General features: G+C 50.2%; 5 protein-coding genes across 5 annotated transcripts; 3 read left to right on the forward strand and 2 right to left on the reverse strand.

Moving 5' to 3' along the window:
- Positions 1–1,153: 1,153 nt before the first annotated feature.
- Positions 1,154–1,803, reverse strand: BJY04DRAFT_215792 (uncharacterized protein; the record flags this gene model as incomplete). The annotated part of the gene is made up of 2 exons (XM_073715566.1): positions 1,154–1,384; positions 1,531–1,803. The coding sequence occupies 2 exons, from the start codon at positions 1,801–1,803 to the stop codon at positions 1,154–1,156; spliced, it is 504 nt and encodes a 167-aa protein (XP_073573714.1).
- A 1,333-nt stretch (positions 1,804–3,136) lies between these two features.
- Positions 3,137–4,862, forward strand: BJY04DRAFT_18617 (WW domain binding protein 11). Its single transcript, XM_073710858.1, has 2 exons — positions 3,137–3,161; positions 3,310–4,862. The coding sequence occupies exon 2, from the start codon at positions 3,454–3,456 to the stop codon at positions 4,297–4,299; it is 846 nt and encodes a 281-aa protein (XP_073573715.1). The 5' UTR covers positions 3,137–3,161; positions 3,310–3,453; the 3' UTR covers positions 4,300–4,862.
- Positions 4,863–5,941: 1,079 nt separating this feature from the next.
- Positions 5,942–9,116, reverse strand: nimA (serine/threonine protein kinase nimA). Its single transcript, XM_073710471.1, has 4 exons — positions 8,904–9,116; positions 8,787–8,839; positions 6,727–8,732; positions 5,942–6,652 (listed from the first exon to the last, which is right to left on the reverse strand). Exons 1-4 carry the CDS (start codon positions 8,953–8,955, stop codon positions 6,556–6,558), a joined length of 2,208 nt encoding a protein of 735 aa, XP_073573716.1. The 5' UTR covers positions 8,956–9,116; the 3' UTR covers positions 5,942–6,555.
- Positions 9,117–9,328: 212 nt separating this feature from the next.
- BJY04DRAFT_183466 (ankyrin repeat and BTB/POZ domain protein) lies at positions 9,329–12,045 on the forward strand. The gene is made up of 3 exons (XM_073710472.1): positions 9,329–9,851; positions 9,908–9,993; positions 10,056–12,045. The coding sequence occupies exons 1-3, from the start codon at positions 9,618–9,620 to the stop codon at positions 11,653–11,655; spliced, it is 1,920 nt and encodes a 639-aa protein (XP_073573717.1). The 5' UTR covers positions 9,329–9,617; the 3' UTR covers positions 11,656–12,045.
- A 40-nt stretch (positions 12,046–12,085) lies between these two features.
- BJY04DRAFT_183467 (uncharacterized protein) lies at positions 12,086–13,874 on the forward strand. The gene has a single exon (XM_073710473.1). The coding sequence runs from the start codon at positions 12,863–12,865 to the stop codon at positions 13,133–13,135; it is 273 nt and encodes a 90-aa protein (XP_073573718.1). The 5' UTR covers positions 12,086–12,862; the 3' UTR covers positions 13,136–13,874.
- Positions 13,875–13,896: the final 22 nt, after the last annotated feature.

A 13,896-nucleotide genomic window follows, 5' to 3' on the forward strand; every position in this document is an offset into this window, starting at 1 on the left:
AAGTTCCGTTTGCAGTTGAACAGACGGTCTTCACAAATGAATCGATTGAGCGGACCAGTGCACCTTAAAATCGCGCCTGCTATTACCAACATTGATATTCTCGTTAAGACTCGAGATTGGGGGTCGGTCTTGAAATCAGGGCACAATAACCAGAAGTCACCGAGACTTCACTTCCAGCAGCATATTTCTGCTTTGCATTGAACAGCTTGGCCAACCAGGTTTCTCATACGGCCGCCGGTATTCAAGGTCACAGGACATTACATTCAGCTTTCAAGCTTTTTCCGTCACTGGAAACGAAAGTATATTCATCAGCGTTCGGAATGTCTGTGAAGAGTATTCATTTTACAAAGGCTCAGAAGACCTGCTTGGTTGAGATTTGTCAGCGTCCAAGCACATCGGAGTTTGTCAGTCGAAGCATCGACACGAAATCATGCGCGTGCGCGCTCAGATTCGCTGCGGAGGTCCCTGTGCAAATGAGGAATAATAAGCCGCTCAAGGAGGCGCGATAGATTAGATAGGTTCATAGGAGAAGCAACGACCTCATGGCAGACGAGATAGCAAAAGTAGAACTCCGAAGCACCCCACCAGGCGAGTTAACTCCGACGCTAGAAACATAATCAAGCTGCTTTCCTGTAAGTTCCATCCAACATTGTTGTTTCACAAGAGCCAAAATTGCCGCGAGGCAGGTATCCAATCTTCAAAGACTAAACCTCCCCAGGTTTGAGAGAAAGTAATAAAGGAAAAAACAAAAGTAGCATAGGCCGAAGCCACATCGGTGGAATGGGATTTGTTGTAATAGCCATGCCAGGCGAGTAATTTCAAATCGCAGAGTCCGTGAGGACAGATACAGTATATAGGTGTTTTGGAGAGCTCAATGTTCTCCTTTCGTGTCTCAATCATATCCATCGTCGAGTCAGCAGTCATGTAGGTCGTTATCGTGATCATGGAGAGTGGTAGGATGGTCGGTGCGGAGGTATAAAAGATGGTGCAAGCTCGTAAGCGCCTCCAGGGCTACTAGTTGGTCTGGGTTCCCACGGAGAGTAGATGGCAAAGAAAGGCGTAAAAGATTGGGCGTAAGGCAAAGACAAGGGTGCGATATGGGTATAAGTCGTAGAGGGAGAGCACGTATTGTGTCCAAAATCGTATGCTAGATTCAACGTCGGCGGCGAGCTGCTTGATCAAGACGTTGGTCTAAGCCTTCTATTCGGCCTCGATAGGCTCGTACAATTTCTCTAATGTGTCCGATCTTCGCGAGTTCGTTCTCCAGGTCGTCAATTGAGGCCAAAATCGAACGGGTTCGGGCAATCTCTGCGTCGGCATTGCGGATAACGTTTCCAGCCCGGTCATAACTATTTTGTATGGAAAGTTGCATTTGTTCTTCGAGCTATTATAGATCAACCGCATCAGTTAGAACGACGTTCTTTTTTTCGCGCACGGGCGGTGCATAGGGGAACGAGAGGGGTCAGCAGGTCGCAGAGTTAAGAAGCACCCTTGCAGGAGGAAACATAAATAATGACAAATTGAACATACGTATTCGAGGCGATTCTGAATCTGCTGTTGTAGACCATCCAGTTGGTGCGAAAGTGCCCGGAGGCTCATCGGATCCAGCAGCAGTCGACCATGACTGCTGGCAGCACTGGCAGCGCGCGAGCTGGAGTTGCTTGTACGCCCAGTGCCTCTGCCCCTGGAAACCCCATTGCCAGTATGACCACCCTGTAAAGCAATCTGCTGCTGCTGTCGGAGAATCTGAATCTCGGAGGAGGTAAGGCCAAGCGAGGTATCGGGAATCGAGGCGGCGGACATTTGTTCCGCGCATAGACATGCTCCAAGCGCGACAAGGAGTCTTAGGAAGCGCCAGCCGATCTCAATTTGCAAAGATATGACGGCTCGAAGTTCATGATGCTGACGACCAAGACCGAAAAGAAAAAAATAAGAAAGGCAGTGCGGAGGAGTGAGCACGGGGTACGCGGAGGAGAAGAGGTAAGGGTGAAGGGGTAGTGTCGGAGAAGTGGCACGAGGACAAAGTTGAAACCCCCCCAGCAACAAGCGGGACTTCTTCTCTAAAGCTAGAAGAAAAGTCCTCTGCCGTGCTTAATATGGCATTCTCGGAAAGGAGAAGGGAACGAAGAGGTTGAATGGGGAGGGGACGAAGGATGGAGGGCAGGAAGCAAACGGATTGGATCGTCGGCGGTAAAGAGGGAAAAATATACTCTGAAATAAATTGAATAAAAAAGACACCGCGGCGACTCGTCCTCGTCGTTCAGGCAATCGGATGTTACACTGACGGGGAATGAGAGAAGCAGTCACGAATACAAGCCAGGAGCCCCCCTTCAGCAGATGAGGGAGGGTGGTATATAAATGGCACAATTAAGTGAGGCAACTCAGGGATGGGGAGACTCTCAAGCAGGGACGGGCCCAGGACGCGGAGAGAGAATGGCACGATGGAATCACAGGAAAAAGAAAGGAGAGAGAGGGAGGAGATGTTGGAGAAGCTGAGGAAGATACCAGATGGAATAGTTACCTACTTGCTGCACCTATCAGTATCACCGTCGGGGCATGCAGCATAACACTCTATACGATGAGCCTCACCCATCCTCCAACCAACAAGAGCTCATCGTCATCTCCTCTCCAGCTCTACATACATACGTACTGCTCCAACCCTCCTTGTCAATCTACAAACCTATCCTATCAGCTCTGCTACTGCTTTAAATATTCAATGTAAGATGATGTATCCTGGGCTGCATGGTCCACCGCCTTCAACTACTCCTCAGGACCAGCCAACGACGTCGTCTCTTCTTTCTCTCAAACGCTCGATAAATTCCGCCCGTCATCCAATCCCCGCCAGTTCCCTCACCACCGTAATTGCTCTATCTCTTCACTCTGAGCCAATCGTCGAGAGGTCGCAAAGCCCGGTTTTGCCGCTTTTGACGCCTTTCCAGCCGCTCTCGCTGCTAACTCGTAGTTAGCTGCCGATATCGAGCGATCGCGATTCTCCAGACTCTCCAGCGACCCAAACTACCGCTGCCCAACGCGTGAGGCTAGAGCCCTACATCTTGCCCTGGGCTATTTCATTGGGTCTGGAGAGATCCCACGCTCCAGGAGGAACCATCCGACTTGTTCGATATTTTTCCCTATCTGCAGCTTACTTCGACTTCTAGCCTGTGAGCGCCCCCGAGCTCTTCTCAAGCCTGTCTAGCTTGCTGCAGGTGCCTATGCTTCCCCGCTACCCCTCCGAGATAGACCCTCTTGTTTTTCTTGTTTCTTTGAAATGGAGATATTGACTGACGCCATCTGCTGCTCGGTCGATAGTAACTCACGAATTACCATTCAGCAATCGGCGAGGACCACTCGAATTGCTTCCAACTCAACCGTGTGATCTCTCCTAAGGCCGCGTCGCATCCCCACTAGACCAATTGGGTCTTACAACTCCGGAAAGGAAGAAAGTAAATCACAATGCCTCGAGACAAGGAGCGTTCGGTCAACCCTGCCATGGCGCAGCGGAGACTGGACAAGCAGAAGACGCTGAAAAAAGGCAAGGCCGAGGCGCTAGCCCGTCGGAACGAAAAGCTGGGTCGCCGCAATCCAGAGCGCATCCAACGGCAGATCAATGACCTGAAGGAACTGGAGCAGTCAGGACAGGGCCTACGCCCACGTGAGAAGCAGATTTTGGAAGCTCTAGAGCGGGATTTGCGGGCCGTGCAGAAGGCCCGAGAGGCATTGGGAGATAAGGCACCCAAGTTCGCGAACTTTCAACACAAGCGGGGCGACGACGATCAATCCGGAGAACGACGTGATGGAGGGGTTCTGGGGAAGCGGAGGCGAGACGGCCACGGACGATTTAATGACCAAGATAGCGATAGCAGTGAGACTGATGAGGAAGTGCGGAGGATACCCATGCCGCGAGATACTCCTCCACCTATTCCACGCGAGTACCTGAGAAGGAAAGAAGCAAATACAGCCGACGAGCATCGGGGCCCGCATTCCCTACCCGCGAGGCCTTCAGTTACAGAGTCAAGAACAGTCTACGAGGCAAAACCAGAGATCCGCGACCTGCGAAAAGAAGCCGTGAACAAGTTCATACCATCAGCTGTCAGAATGAAGCACGACTCAATACGAGGCCAAGGCAAGCTACTAGAACCGGAAGAACTCGACCGACTGGAAAAGGCGGGCTACAACGCTGGTCCTGCCGAGACGACACCCACTGCAGAAGACCAGGAAAGACTCGCTGAGGAAGAACGACGGTTTAATCAAGAACTCCGATCAGTCCAGATTGAGGAAGTCGAAGACGAGGATCTATGAATTGATACCCACTGTACTTTTAGTAATGATAGAAGCCCTCGCTTCAACACTACGTCGCCTCACCTATAACAACCTATCCCTACCCGGGCGAGCGAGGCAACGCACTGGGCACCTCCCTTAACAGTAACATAGTCCATATCCACACACACACACCTGTCATACCACCGCCGAGAATAGATTCAAGTCTCATCTGCTGCAGGCTACACCAAGACCTCACTGGTGGTACTTGCAACCATCTGCCCAGCGTTCCCCGGCCTCCGATTCCAGGTGGACTTGATCTAGGTCCTCCTTGGTCGAATCATGCGGTTCCATCAAATAGGAGAATATCAACTCATTTTAGCTTAACCGGCATCTGTTCCTTCGCCGAGCCGGGTCATTCACTTGAGCTCGGATATCAACCTATGTACTAAGACTCCGTGCTCTCTTTCTTACGTCTACTCTGACCTCTTACCTCTTACCTCTTCTTGGCGAATTATCACCTGAGTATAAGCTACCAAGCAGCAGCCAAGAGATAAGAGCGAGAATCATTTGGACGAAGACACTAATTATACCGATATCCTAAACAATCTAAAAGCTCACAACATCTATTCCAACGTAGCTTCAAAGCATCTCCTCCCATTTTACCCCTCCACGCGATCGCATCCCCCCTCCGCATAAACCCGCAACCCCAGTGACCCTATCCTATCCTATCCTATCCTACAAGATGAGACACACCCCTCAAGGCCATAAAAACCCCTATCTATCTTTCTACCACTAATTCAACATCCACTGCGCGCTGCCACCGTCTCACAAACAGCGCTCCTTGCTTATTCCACCAGATCTCGAAAGTCTAAAGGTTGCATGAGATCGGTGATAAGGTTCGACGCCTTCATGCACTGAGATCGAGGGGGCGCACAAAACTAGCTAGAACACTCGAACAGCACTTTACCGGTGTACCCTGTTGATTCGGTGGGATTTGTGGGCACCTGATCCTGAGCGAGAGAGGAGAGGGTTTCTTTCGAGTTGTTGTTGGATTATTCATTATGGCTTTTATCTTGTATAGTGGGGGGTGGGAACATTGGGTGTGTTGAAGATATATATTTTGCAGCACGCAGACATGAGCCATATTTTGTGGGCATCTAGGAGAATCTAAAAGTTGATGATAGAGACTTCGATCTAATCTCTTGTACCACGGAGTGTATACAAGCTACGTAGTAGTTGAAGTGACTAGATGGCCGACCTCCTTTATGCTATTTAATGCAATCCATGTCTAATCTTTAGATTCATTGAGTAGGCCGATATAAGTCTCAGGCCAGGTTGGGATAAATGGCTACATTGTCAAAACTCAGTGTTTGGCATTGGATTATACGGATATGCCTCCAATCTAGATGGATGACCCAACTACAATCCACTACCACCGACGCTAGGGTCATGTCATCTGATGCTTCCTGGAGATCAGTTCTCCTGGCCATCGTAGATCAGTGTTGAGTTGCACGTAAGCCTCAAAATAGTACATCCTACTTGGGCATCGAGTGTAACTTGGACTATATATGAACTCTCAAGCATCTACAGCAGCAAGCTCACAGTATTCCACCTCTCAGTACGGCTGAGTTCTCCGGCAAGGGCTACATATACTAAGTGGAGGGAAATAAAGTGAAAGATCGCTTGTAGAGCCATCTAAGCAAAAATCCAGTATGTATAGGTACAGATGTACTACATACATCAAGCCCTCAGTTGAAACGCCGGTAATCCAAGATCCGAGATCAAGATCGATCTTCTAAGAACGCCATCCATTAAAACACCAGAAGAGGACAGAGTTATAAGGAAAAGGAAAGCCCAAGCCAAGCCAGGGAAAGGTGCAATCAAAACGAGTGAACGAGCCCAGATCAAATGCTGACCACCACTCGGAGAGAGAAGCACAGTCAACCAGGGTTAAGCCTTCTGGGAGTCTGTGCAACCGGCCTCGACGAATTGGTGGATCTGGACTCCGGAGCAGATGCAAGGTAGCTGTACAGTGTGGGCAAATGGCAAATCAAGATGTGTAGAAGGGGAGGGAGGTCGTGACTGCGTTAGACAAAGGAAAAGGCGAGCTTGGGTGTATCGTGTCACAGGGTAAGAAGCAGAAAAATCGCAGCAGAGATGCGGCAACACAAGGAAATGCATCAGTGCTCTCATGTCTTGCATGGTCTTCGCTCTTGAAATGTATACCCACCCAACCATAACTCCGAGAAATGATTTATTATTAAGCGTCAAGTGGGAATGAGAGGCGCAGGCCAATCAATTGCCCACGGAGGAATTGGAATCCCTCTCGCGGATCAACCGCTGAAAGGGGATTGTCGCGCTGGTTGCATACGCGGCTGCAGCTGTTGCAGGGCTATGCATCCTCTCGAGGGAGCGTCAGTGATGCGTCCCATAGGTAGAAAGGAAAAATCCGAGAAAGAGTTCTACCTCAGATTTCGAATCACCTTCCTTCCTCGTGCAAGGAAGGGACTCGGCATGTCATCTCGTTCCGGATCCCAAACCGCGGGTGGATCGCGATCAGAAGACTTCAAGGGAACGGTGCAGGCCGAGGAACGCGAGTCGCTAGAACAGCGCTTGACCTCATCAATGGGGCGGCCGCCAGCACGTGCTTGTGCGAGCTCTACAAGCGTTCTGCCGCCCATATTACGCTGCATTACAGCCTTGAACATCTCATCTCCACCTCCATTCATTTTCGAGGGGACCGATTTTACGGCACTCTTTCGAGTCGGGGACCCTGCATCCGCGGCTAGATTGGCAGATGATGGGATTTTGGACAAACGGCGATGAGGTGACCTCGACTTGGATTCTCTTGGATGGCTATCACCGGAACCCGAGATCTGAGGGAGTCGAGAAGGGTTGGCAGGAAAAATTGGTGGCTGAGTGCTGAGCTTCTGCATTAATGCAGTTGTATTTTGTCGAAGAAGTGGTCGAGACGGGGCCTTGAATGGGTCGGGCTTGACCTTCGGACGGGTAGGCGAGGGAAGGTCGGGCGTATCATCTTCATCATCCGAGTACGCCATTGATGGCTCAAACTTGGGTCGTTGCTTGTCGCCTTCAGCAAAGATGTTTTTGGCGGAGTAAGTTGTGGATGTGCGCCTAGGTGATAAAGAAAGGGACGCTATTGAGATAGGAGATGGCTCAGCCATCTGTATATCCATGGGAGAGTCAACAACGGTCTTAGAGCGAGTGAACGGCGTCCGCGACTCTTTCTTCGGCGGCCGGCTGCCCTTGCTTGAGGGCGATTCCAGAGAAAGTTGGCTGATATCTGTGCTAGAGGGGTAGTCGGAGTCGTCAGTGTTACTACAAGACGTTTGTGAGCCATGCCCGCTGGAATGAAGACTGATGTCTTCGCGAAAGTTGGCGCTTCGTTTCTGCTTCTCAACTTCGAGAGCTACGCGTTCTTGAACTTCGCATTCGAACCTCTTGCGGAGTCGATCTAGCTCGTTCTGAACTTGACGATCAATTTCCAGCCTTGCCTTCACTTCCCACTCTCGGCGAATGGAGTTTTCAAGGTCGGCTCGGATTTGCTGCTTCTCCTTCTCGAGTTTGGCGAACGCCTGCTCCACGTCCTTTGCCTTTTGCAGAGTGGCCTCTTCGCGCTTTCGGACTGACTTAGAGTGACCGGCGAGTTCAACCTCCTTGCGCATCAAACGAATGACAGGAGAGTTGATCAGGGAAGCTGTATCCGGTCGATGGTCGGGATTAACACGTAGACAGCTCGCAATGACATTTTTCAGTTCTGTCGAATAGAAATCCGGTAGCGGTGGGAATTTACCCTCTCGGATCTTTTGGACAAGCTGAATGTGTGTTCGTGCATTGAAGGGTGGCTCACGCTGGCAGAGCTCGTACATGATACAGCCAACGGCCCAGATATCAGAACGTAACGTGTACTTTTCGGCAGCGCATATTTCGGGCGACATGTAAAAAGGTGTACCGACATATGTGGAGGCAAAATCGTGCGAGTGCATCAGTTTTGATAATCCAAAATCACCCAATTTAACAGTGTTGTCGGAGCCCAGGAAGATGTTTTCTGGCTTCAGGTCACGATGCAGGATCGTCATTTGAGCTTGCTTCCCCTTAAGACCGGAAGGCTTTGCAGCTGGTCCTAGCAGGTTTGAGCCCACTTCTGCTGGGTCGCTACCATAGTGACAGCGGTATAAAGCGGTCACTAGTTGCGACAGGATGCGCCAGACAAAGTCCTCCTCTGCGTATTTGTTTGTTCGTTTCAAATTCTTGATGACCATGCTAAGGTCACCACCGCCGCAGTACTCCATATATAAGTACAAGTCCTGACTTGCTTTGAGGTGCTCGCGGTGGTAGTAGGCGACAATGTTCGGGTGTCGAAGAGAGCTCAAGATGTTGAACTCCGCTGTGAGCTGCTCTCTCTCCTTCTGAGACATCTTGATATAGTTGATTTCCTTTCGACAAAGTATCTAGAAAAGCTCTCGTAAGTACTTGTCCGCCTCAGTGTCGCCGGGTCGTCTCACGAAACCATCGGTCTTCCGTTTCACTTTGCGAATGATGCCAAAGGAGCCGCAGCCTAGAGAGAATCCTGTTAGTACTGTATGCCTGGACTCTTCAAAGTAGATCATGGTTCTTGGTACCTATTTTCTCCAGTACTTCATACTTGTCTGCCTCCGCCAGTGCAATTGCCATTTTGGCTGCTTTGAGGGGATCAGGTATCGTTAGGTGGATTGAAGGAAGTTCGTGGGAGGAAGAATAAGAGAAAAATGAAGATAGGAGAAAACTAGCTCATTGACGAAGTAGTCGAGCTTGAGTTTGAGCCTGTCGGGTTAGTAGTTCGAGGACTTGAAGTTGGAGATGGAGAAGATTGAAGCTTTGAGAAGGTCGGTATGGAACGGCATCAGAGGTATTGAATTGTTTAGGGCCATCCTGTTGCTCAGCAACCGCTTGCCTACTAGACGCCCTATCTGCTTCCAGAAAGCGGTGTGGCGGGGGGCAGTGGGGACGGGTAGCGGTAAAGCGGTAACATCACTTCTCTTCATCGATCTGTTTGTTCCAAGGAGTACATTCCTGCATCCCTTCTCAATCCATCAGTGGGCTTCAGCGAGGCATCCCAATTATTGAATTCGCGCGTCTGTGCATCAAGTTTCAATGGCTTTAACCTTCTCTCTGCAAGGATTTTCCCAGGATGAGCCCTTCCATCCAGGCGATGCGCAAGCAGTGGATTCTACACGTGACTCTACTTATCGATAAGCAATGGCATCATTGGCCTCCTTCCACCCTCCCGGTCCCGCATTTCTTCTTATCCCCGAGCGCTGGTCCGCCACCAAAGAGCAAGTCTCATCTTCTTCGCAATGGGGGACAGCACAGTCTTGCGCAAAGACCAATTGGAAATCAGCTTGCATCATGAGCAAAAGCTGATCAAGGATGGCACGATCATCGACGACAACCCTCTCGACTCGAGTGAGCCCTTCCGGGAACTCTGTGAAGCTTGTCGTAAGGGGGACCTCAAGGTTTGTCAAGAGAAGATTACCGAGGGGGTCAATATAAATGCACGGGATCACTATGACTACACCCCCTTGATTCTGGTAAGTATACTCTGGTCTAACAGTGTTCGATAGAATACTAACACGCAATCCTTCAGGCAAGTCTTTGCGGTCACTACGAAGTCGCACAGCTGCTCCTGGAGTCTGGGGCGCTATGTGAAAGAGACACTTTTCAAGGGGAACGGTAGGTCATATCATCATTAGCTGTGTCTCAGTTCAAGCTCTAATTCAAGTTCCTGTCGAAAGATGTTTATATAACGCGCTGAATGATCGTATACGGAACCTACTGCTTGAGTATGACTACTCCAAGTCGACGGATCCGCTTCAGCCTCTTGCGGCTCATACAGCTTCGCTCTTGGTTCGAGAACAACCAAAGACATCTGATATCGAAGTGGCCGCGGGCGACGAGACCCTATACCTCCACAAGTTCGTTCTGGCCGCTCGATCCCCCTACTTCCGACAGAAGTTGAATGTTTCCCCCGAGACGACAACGTGGAAACTTCCCAGCACCATACCGCCGCAAGCATTTGGGACGGCAATCAAATACTTGTATTTGGGAGACCCCCCTCGGGACCTGAGAAGCGGCCCAGGGACGGGGTTTACGGAATCGGAGGTTTTTGCTGGAATCGACAAGATCGCTAAACATCTGGAGATCAGCACCCTTGTTGACAGCATACTCGACAGCGGTGATAGACGATTGGCACGGCAAAGAAGAACAACGGAAATCGCACGAGGACGTGACCAACTGGAAGAATGGTTTCGTGCAAACGTCCTTCAACATAAGCTAGTGGTTGACACATCGAGAGCTGGCGAAGTCAAATGGGATCACAACAACGCTATTTTTGCAGATGTTCTATTGCAGGCCGACGAGCTTCCAGAGGACGACCTTCAGGATGATGGCAACGCCAACACCACCAGCCTCCCTATCGGGCCGATTGGATCTTCTGGGAATACTATTACCCCGCCAAAGTCGACTCTATTCCCTTGCCATCGAGCAATGCTTTTGCGTTCCGACTTCTTCCAGACCATGTTCAACTCCCCTTTCCGCGAGGCTCATATGAAGGAGCACCTGCACATTATTCCCGTGGATTGTTCACCTGAAGTGCTGGAGATAATACTGACGTTCCTCTACACTGAGAGAGCTGATTTCTCGCTCGATGTTGCCGTCGAGGTGCTCTTTGCGGCGGATATGCTCTTCATTGAGAAACTCAAAACCAAGGCTGCCGTTGTGATCAGCACTCTCGGTAGCGGAAGCATGTCACAGACAGAGGCAGCGAAGACCAGCGGAGATGTCGAAGACGATATAGACATATATTCTATTATTCGCGCGGCATGGATGACACGAGTTCAGCGCTTGGAGGAGTTTGCCGCTCGCTTCTTGGCCTATCGCCTCGAAAGTCATATTGACTTGCCAGAGTTTGCAGAGCTTATTCAGGAGTCAGCGTCCCGTATCCAGAAACGACAAGAGACCGACTCCATCGAGTTGTTGGATGATATTAGATTCTATCTCAATGAGCGGTTCAGATTGAGATTTGATGACGCGGGGATTGACGAGATGATGGAGGACACTATACAGCAGGTTGCGGACCCAGCTGCTACCAACCAATATCTGGAAAAACTCACAAGCGGAGTCGAAACGATCGACCTGGACGTGGACGGCGTTACCAACGTCAATAGCAATGGAGCGTCAGAACCTTCGTCCCTTCATGAAGACGATCACTCGCCTGTCATCAGGACATTGGACGGCGAGATTGCGGACGACGAATTCACGAAAGACGCCGTGAATTACCAGATCTTGATGGAAAAGCTCGATCGAATCCTTGAGAGCCTGAACCTAGACGCGTAGATTCACGACCCCGTCGCTGGCTCCCGGAAGAGTTGATGACTGATGACCTCTCACCAAGGATATATATATATACGTACACCCTTGGTCCCAAAAACGCTGAACCACCTATAGAAACGGTAGCTGCCGATACACTGGATACTTTGATACACAAAATACAATGTCTGAAAATCCTAGCACTGCACAAATCGACAACCGTTCTGCTACTCTTTCTTGTGATTCGGATCTCATGGTCCATTGAACTTGACCACATATTAGTCTAAAGTTCTACGGCAAGTCGGCAGCCACCCGTTTCAAAGCACGGGATTAGATCTTGTCAACCCAAGGGCAATACCATAATCTGGTGTATCCTCTAGAACCTTTGGTTCCATGCACTGATTGGTCACAGAGCACGATGCTCAAGCAGACAGCACATCAGCTGCTCAATGATACCTACTATTCTGGACACGACGAGATGGAAGTAAGGTCGTGTGCAGACACACAGTACATTCTGCCTGCTAATGATTAGAAACCACGTTATACTGCACAAGAACCACGGGTGCTCGAGAAGCAAACAAGTAGTTATGGCACGCGCTCCGGCCCGCAGAGTCAGTGCGATACTTTGAGTCTGTTAGTGCATGCTGACGTTCATCTTATTCGATCAACACCTGCACGGGACAAAGTCAAACAAGATCAAAGTTTGGTATTCGGGGTTGAGCCCCGTAAAATTCTCGTGCTGAGCATTCGACGTAAGCGCTACAAACCTCGCAGCAGAAAATCTCGCAACACGAAATGATCCAGCAATAGCTATGCAAAAGTCTGTGATGGGTTGATGGTCATGCATACGATGTTTCTGCTGTACTGCAATATGTCTTTCATTACGCAGTTACATGGAAGCCTTCTCGACAAAGTCGTTGCTAACTTTCCTATCTTTCTATGCACGACGCACGCCTAGCAAAGAACAGATCGAGACCCTCCCTGGTCTGTCCACTGTCCAGCAGCGGGTAGATCACGCAGCAACATCTCGCCTCACAGTATTTGACTTTTGCTTCTTTGCCGTATCTGACCTTCTCTGTGGGTGCTACGCTGTGCTCACGGCGTGGGATGGCAAGCATGCTGGACGGCCAGGCGCCAACCACCATTAGCGCTCACGGATCATGCATCAGAGAGGAGCCACCCTAGAGGATCTGGGTTCACCCTTCGCAGTCAGAGTCGTACTCAACCTGAGGCGATGAGGCATAGCAGGCGACCAACTAGGCGGAGAAGTGGGCCAAAGGAAGCTAAACCTGCAGGTTGGAAAATCAAAGCGCGAAAATGCTGGAGATCATCAAGGCTGATTGGCGATCTGGCCCTTCTTTTCTCCTGGTGCATTCTGGCTGGCAGCCTGGCACAGCAATCGGACATTTCCGTGGCGGATCGCCAACGAAACGCAAGGTCAATCTGGGTCGGAATTTTTACTTGCCAATCAACGTGTCTTAGGGTGACAGAAAATGGCAGATGTTAGGCGTCAATGGTGGCCACCGCTACTTACTCCGGTGTACTTCAGTGAATGACCATTATCCCCTCACTCCAACTTTATTCCGAGGATTGGCTTGCCATGACACACAAGCAGCAGGCTGATCTAACGTATCAAATACCGGTCCGAATCGAAGTTGCTCAACTTGCTCGGTTGCTGGCTCCCCACTGATTATCCCAAGAGGCAGATCTGCACAGCCATCGCCCTCTCGAAATGTGCGGGGGAGGAAGAGTGATTGGTGCGATATTTCGCTAGGTCGAAACCGTTAAGCCATATGGCGATGACTCAAGTATGATTTCAAGGCCTCTGATGCTTTCTCACTCTGTTACAATGTACGTATGAGTGGGACGGATGAAGGAATCTTGACTCCATTTGTCTTGTTCTTCTCGAGCGACAGAATTGACGCCATCCTGATATGCACAGCGGGGCGCGAATACAGACGAGGGGCAACCGATTGTCTTCCCAGCAAAGACAACGCTTGGCTGGTTTTCTTGCCTCCCAGCAGTGAGCGGCGTACTAACTTGATGCGGTAGTAGTCTGCTGTATGGTAAATCATGCGGCCAGCGCTCACCAACATGCATTGCAGGAATCCTGGCGCTTTGTCGTATCGAAACAAGAGAAACTTCCAAGCGGCGGATGATCCGTCGGCTTTTCTTGGGCAGCCTTCACGTCAGAGGCATGCATCTTCAAGCCCTTCCAAGGAACGAAGCAACGAACGGAGTATGTCTCGACTCTCTCGATGACAGTCC

The sequence above is a fragment of the Aspergillus karnatakaensis genome (assembly GCF_047715665.1).
Source record: "Aspergillus karnatakaensis strain CBS 102800 unplaced genomic scaffold BJY04scaffold_12, whole genome shotgun sequence".
NCBI lineage: Eukaryota > Fungi > Ascomycota > Eurotiomycetes > Eurotiales > Aspergillaceae > Aspergillus > Aspergillus karnatakaensis.

Bases quoted from the DNA above. Each gene is read 5' to 3' on its own strand.
- BJY04DRAFT_18617 (XM_073710858.1), top strand. From the start codon at position 3,454: ATGCCTCGAGACAAGGAGCGTTCGGTCAACCCTGCCATGGCGCAGCGG.
- nimA (XM_073710471.1), bottom strand. From the start codon at position 8,955: ATGGCAATTGCACTGGCGGAGGCAGACAAGTATGAAGTACTGGAGAAA. The intron at 8,733-8,786 runs GTGAGACGACCC...GAGCTTTTCTAG, and splicing joins AACGGAAGACCGATGGTTTC to ATACTTTGTCGAAAGGAAAT. The intron at 6,653-6,726 runs GTAGAACTCTTT...GAGGATGCATAG, and splicing joins AAGGTGATTCGAAATCTGAG to CCCTGCAACAGCTGCAGCCG.
- BJY04DRAFT_183466 (XM_073710472.1), top strand. From the start codon at position 9,618: ATGGGGGACAGCACAGTCTTGCGCAAAGACCAATTGGAAATCAGCTTG. The intron at 9,852-9,907 runs GTAAGTATACTC...GCAATCCTTCAG, and splicing joins ACTACACCCCCTTGATTCTG to GCAAGTCTTTGCGGTCACTA. The intron at 9,994-10,055 runs GTAGGTCATATC...TCCTGTCGAAAG, and splicing joins GACACTTTTCAAGGGGAACG to ATGTTTATATAACGCGCTGA.
- BJY04DRAFT_183467 (XM_073710473.1), top strand. From the start codon at position 12,863: ATGAGGCATAGCAGGCGACCAACTAGGCGGAGAAGTGGGCCAAAGGAA.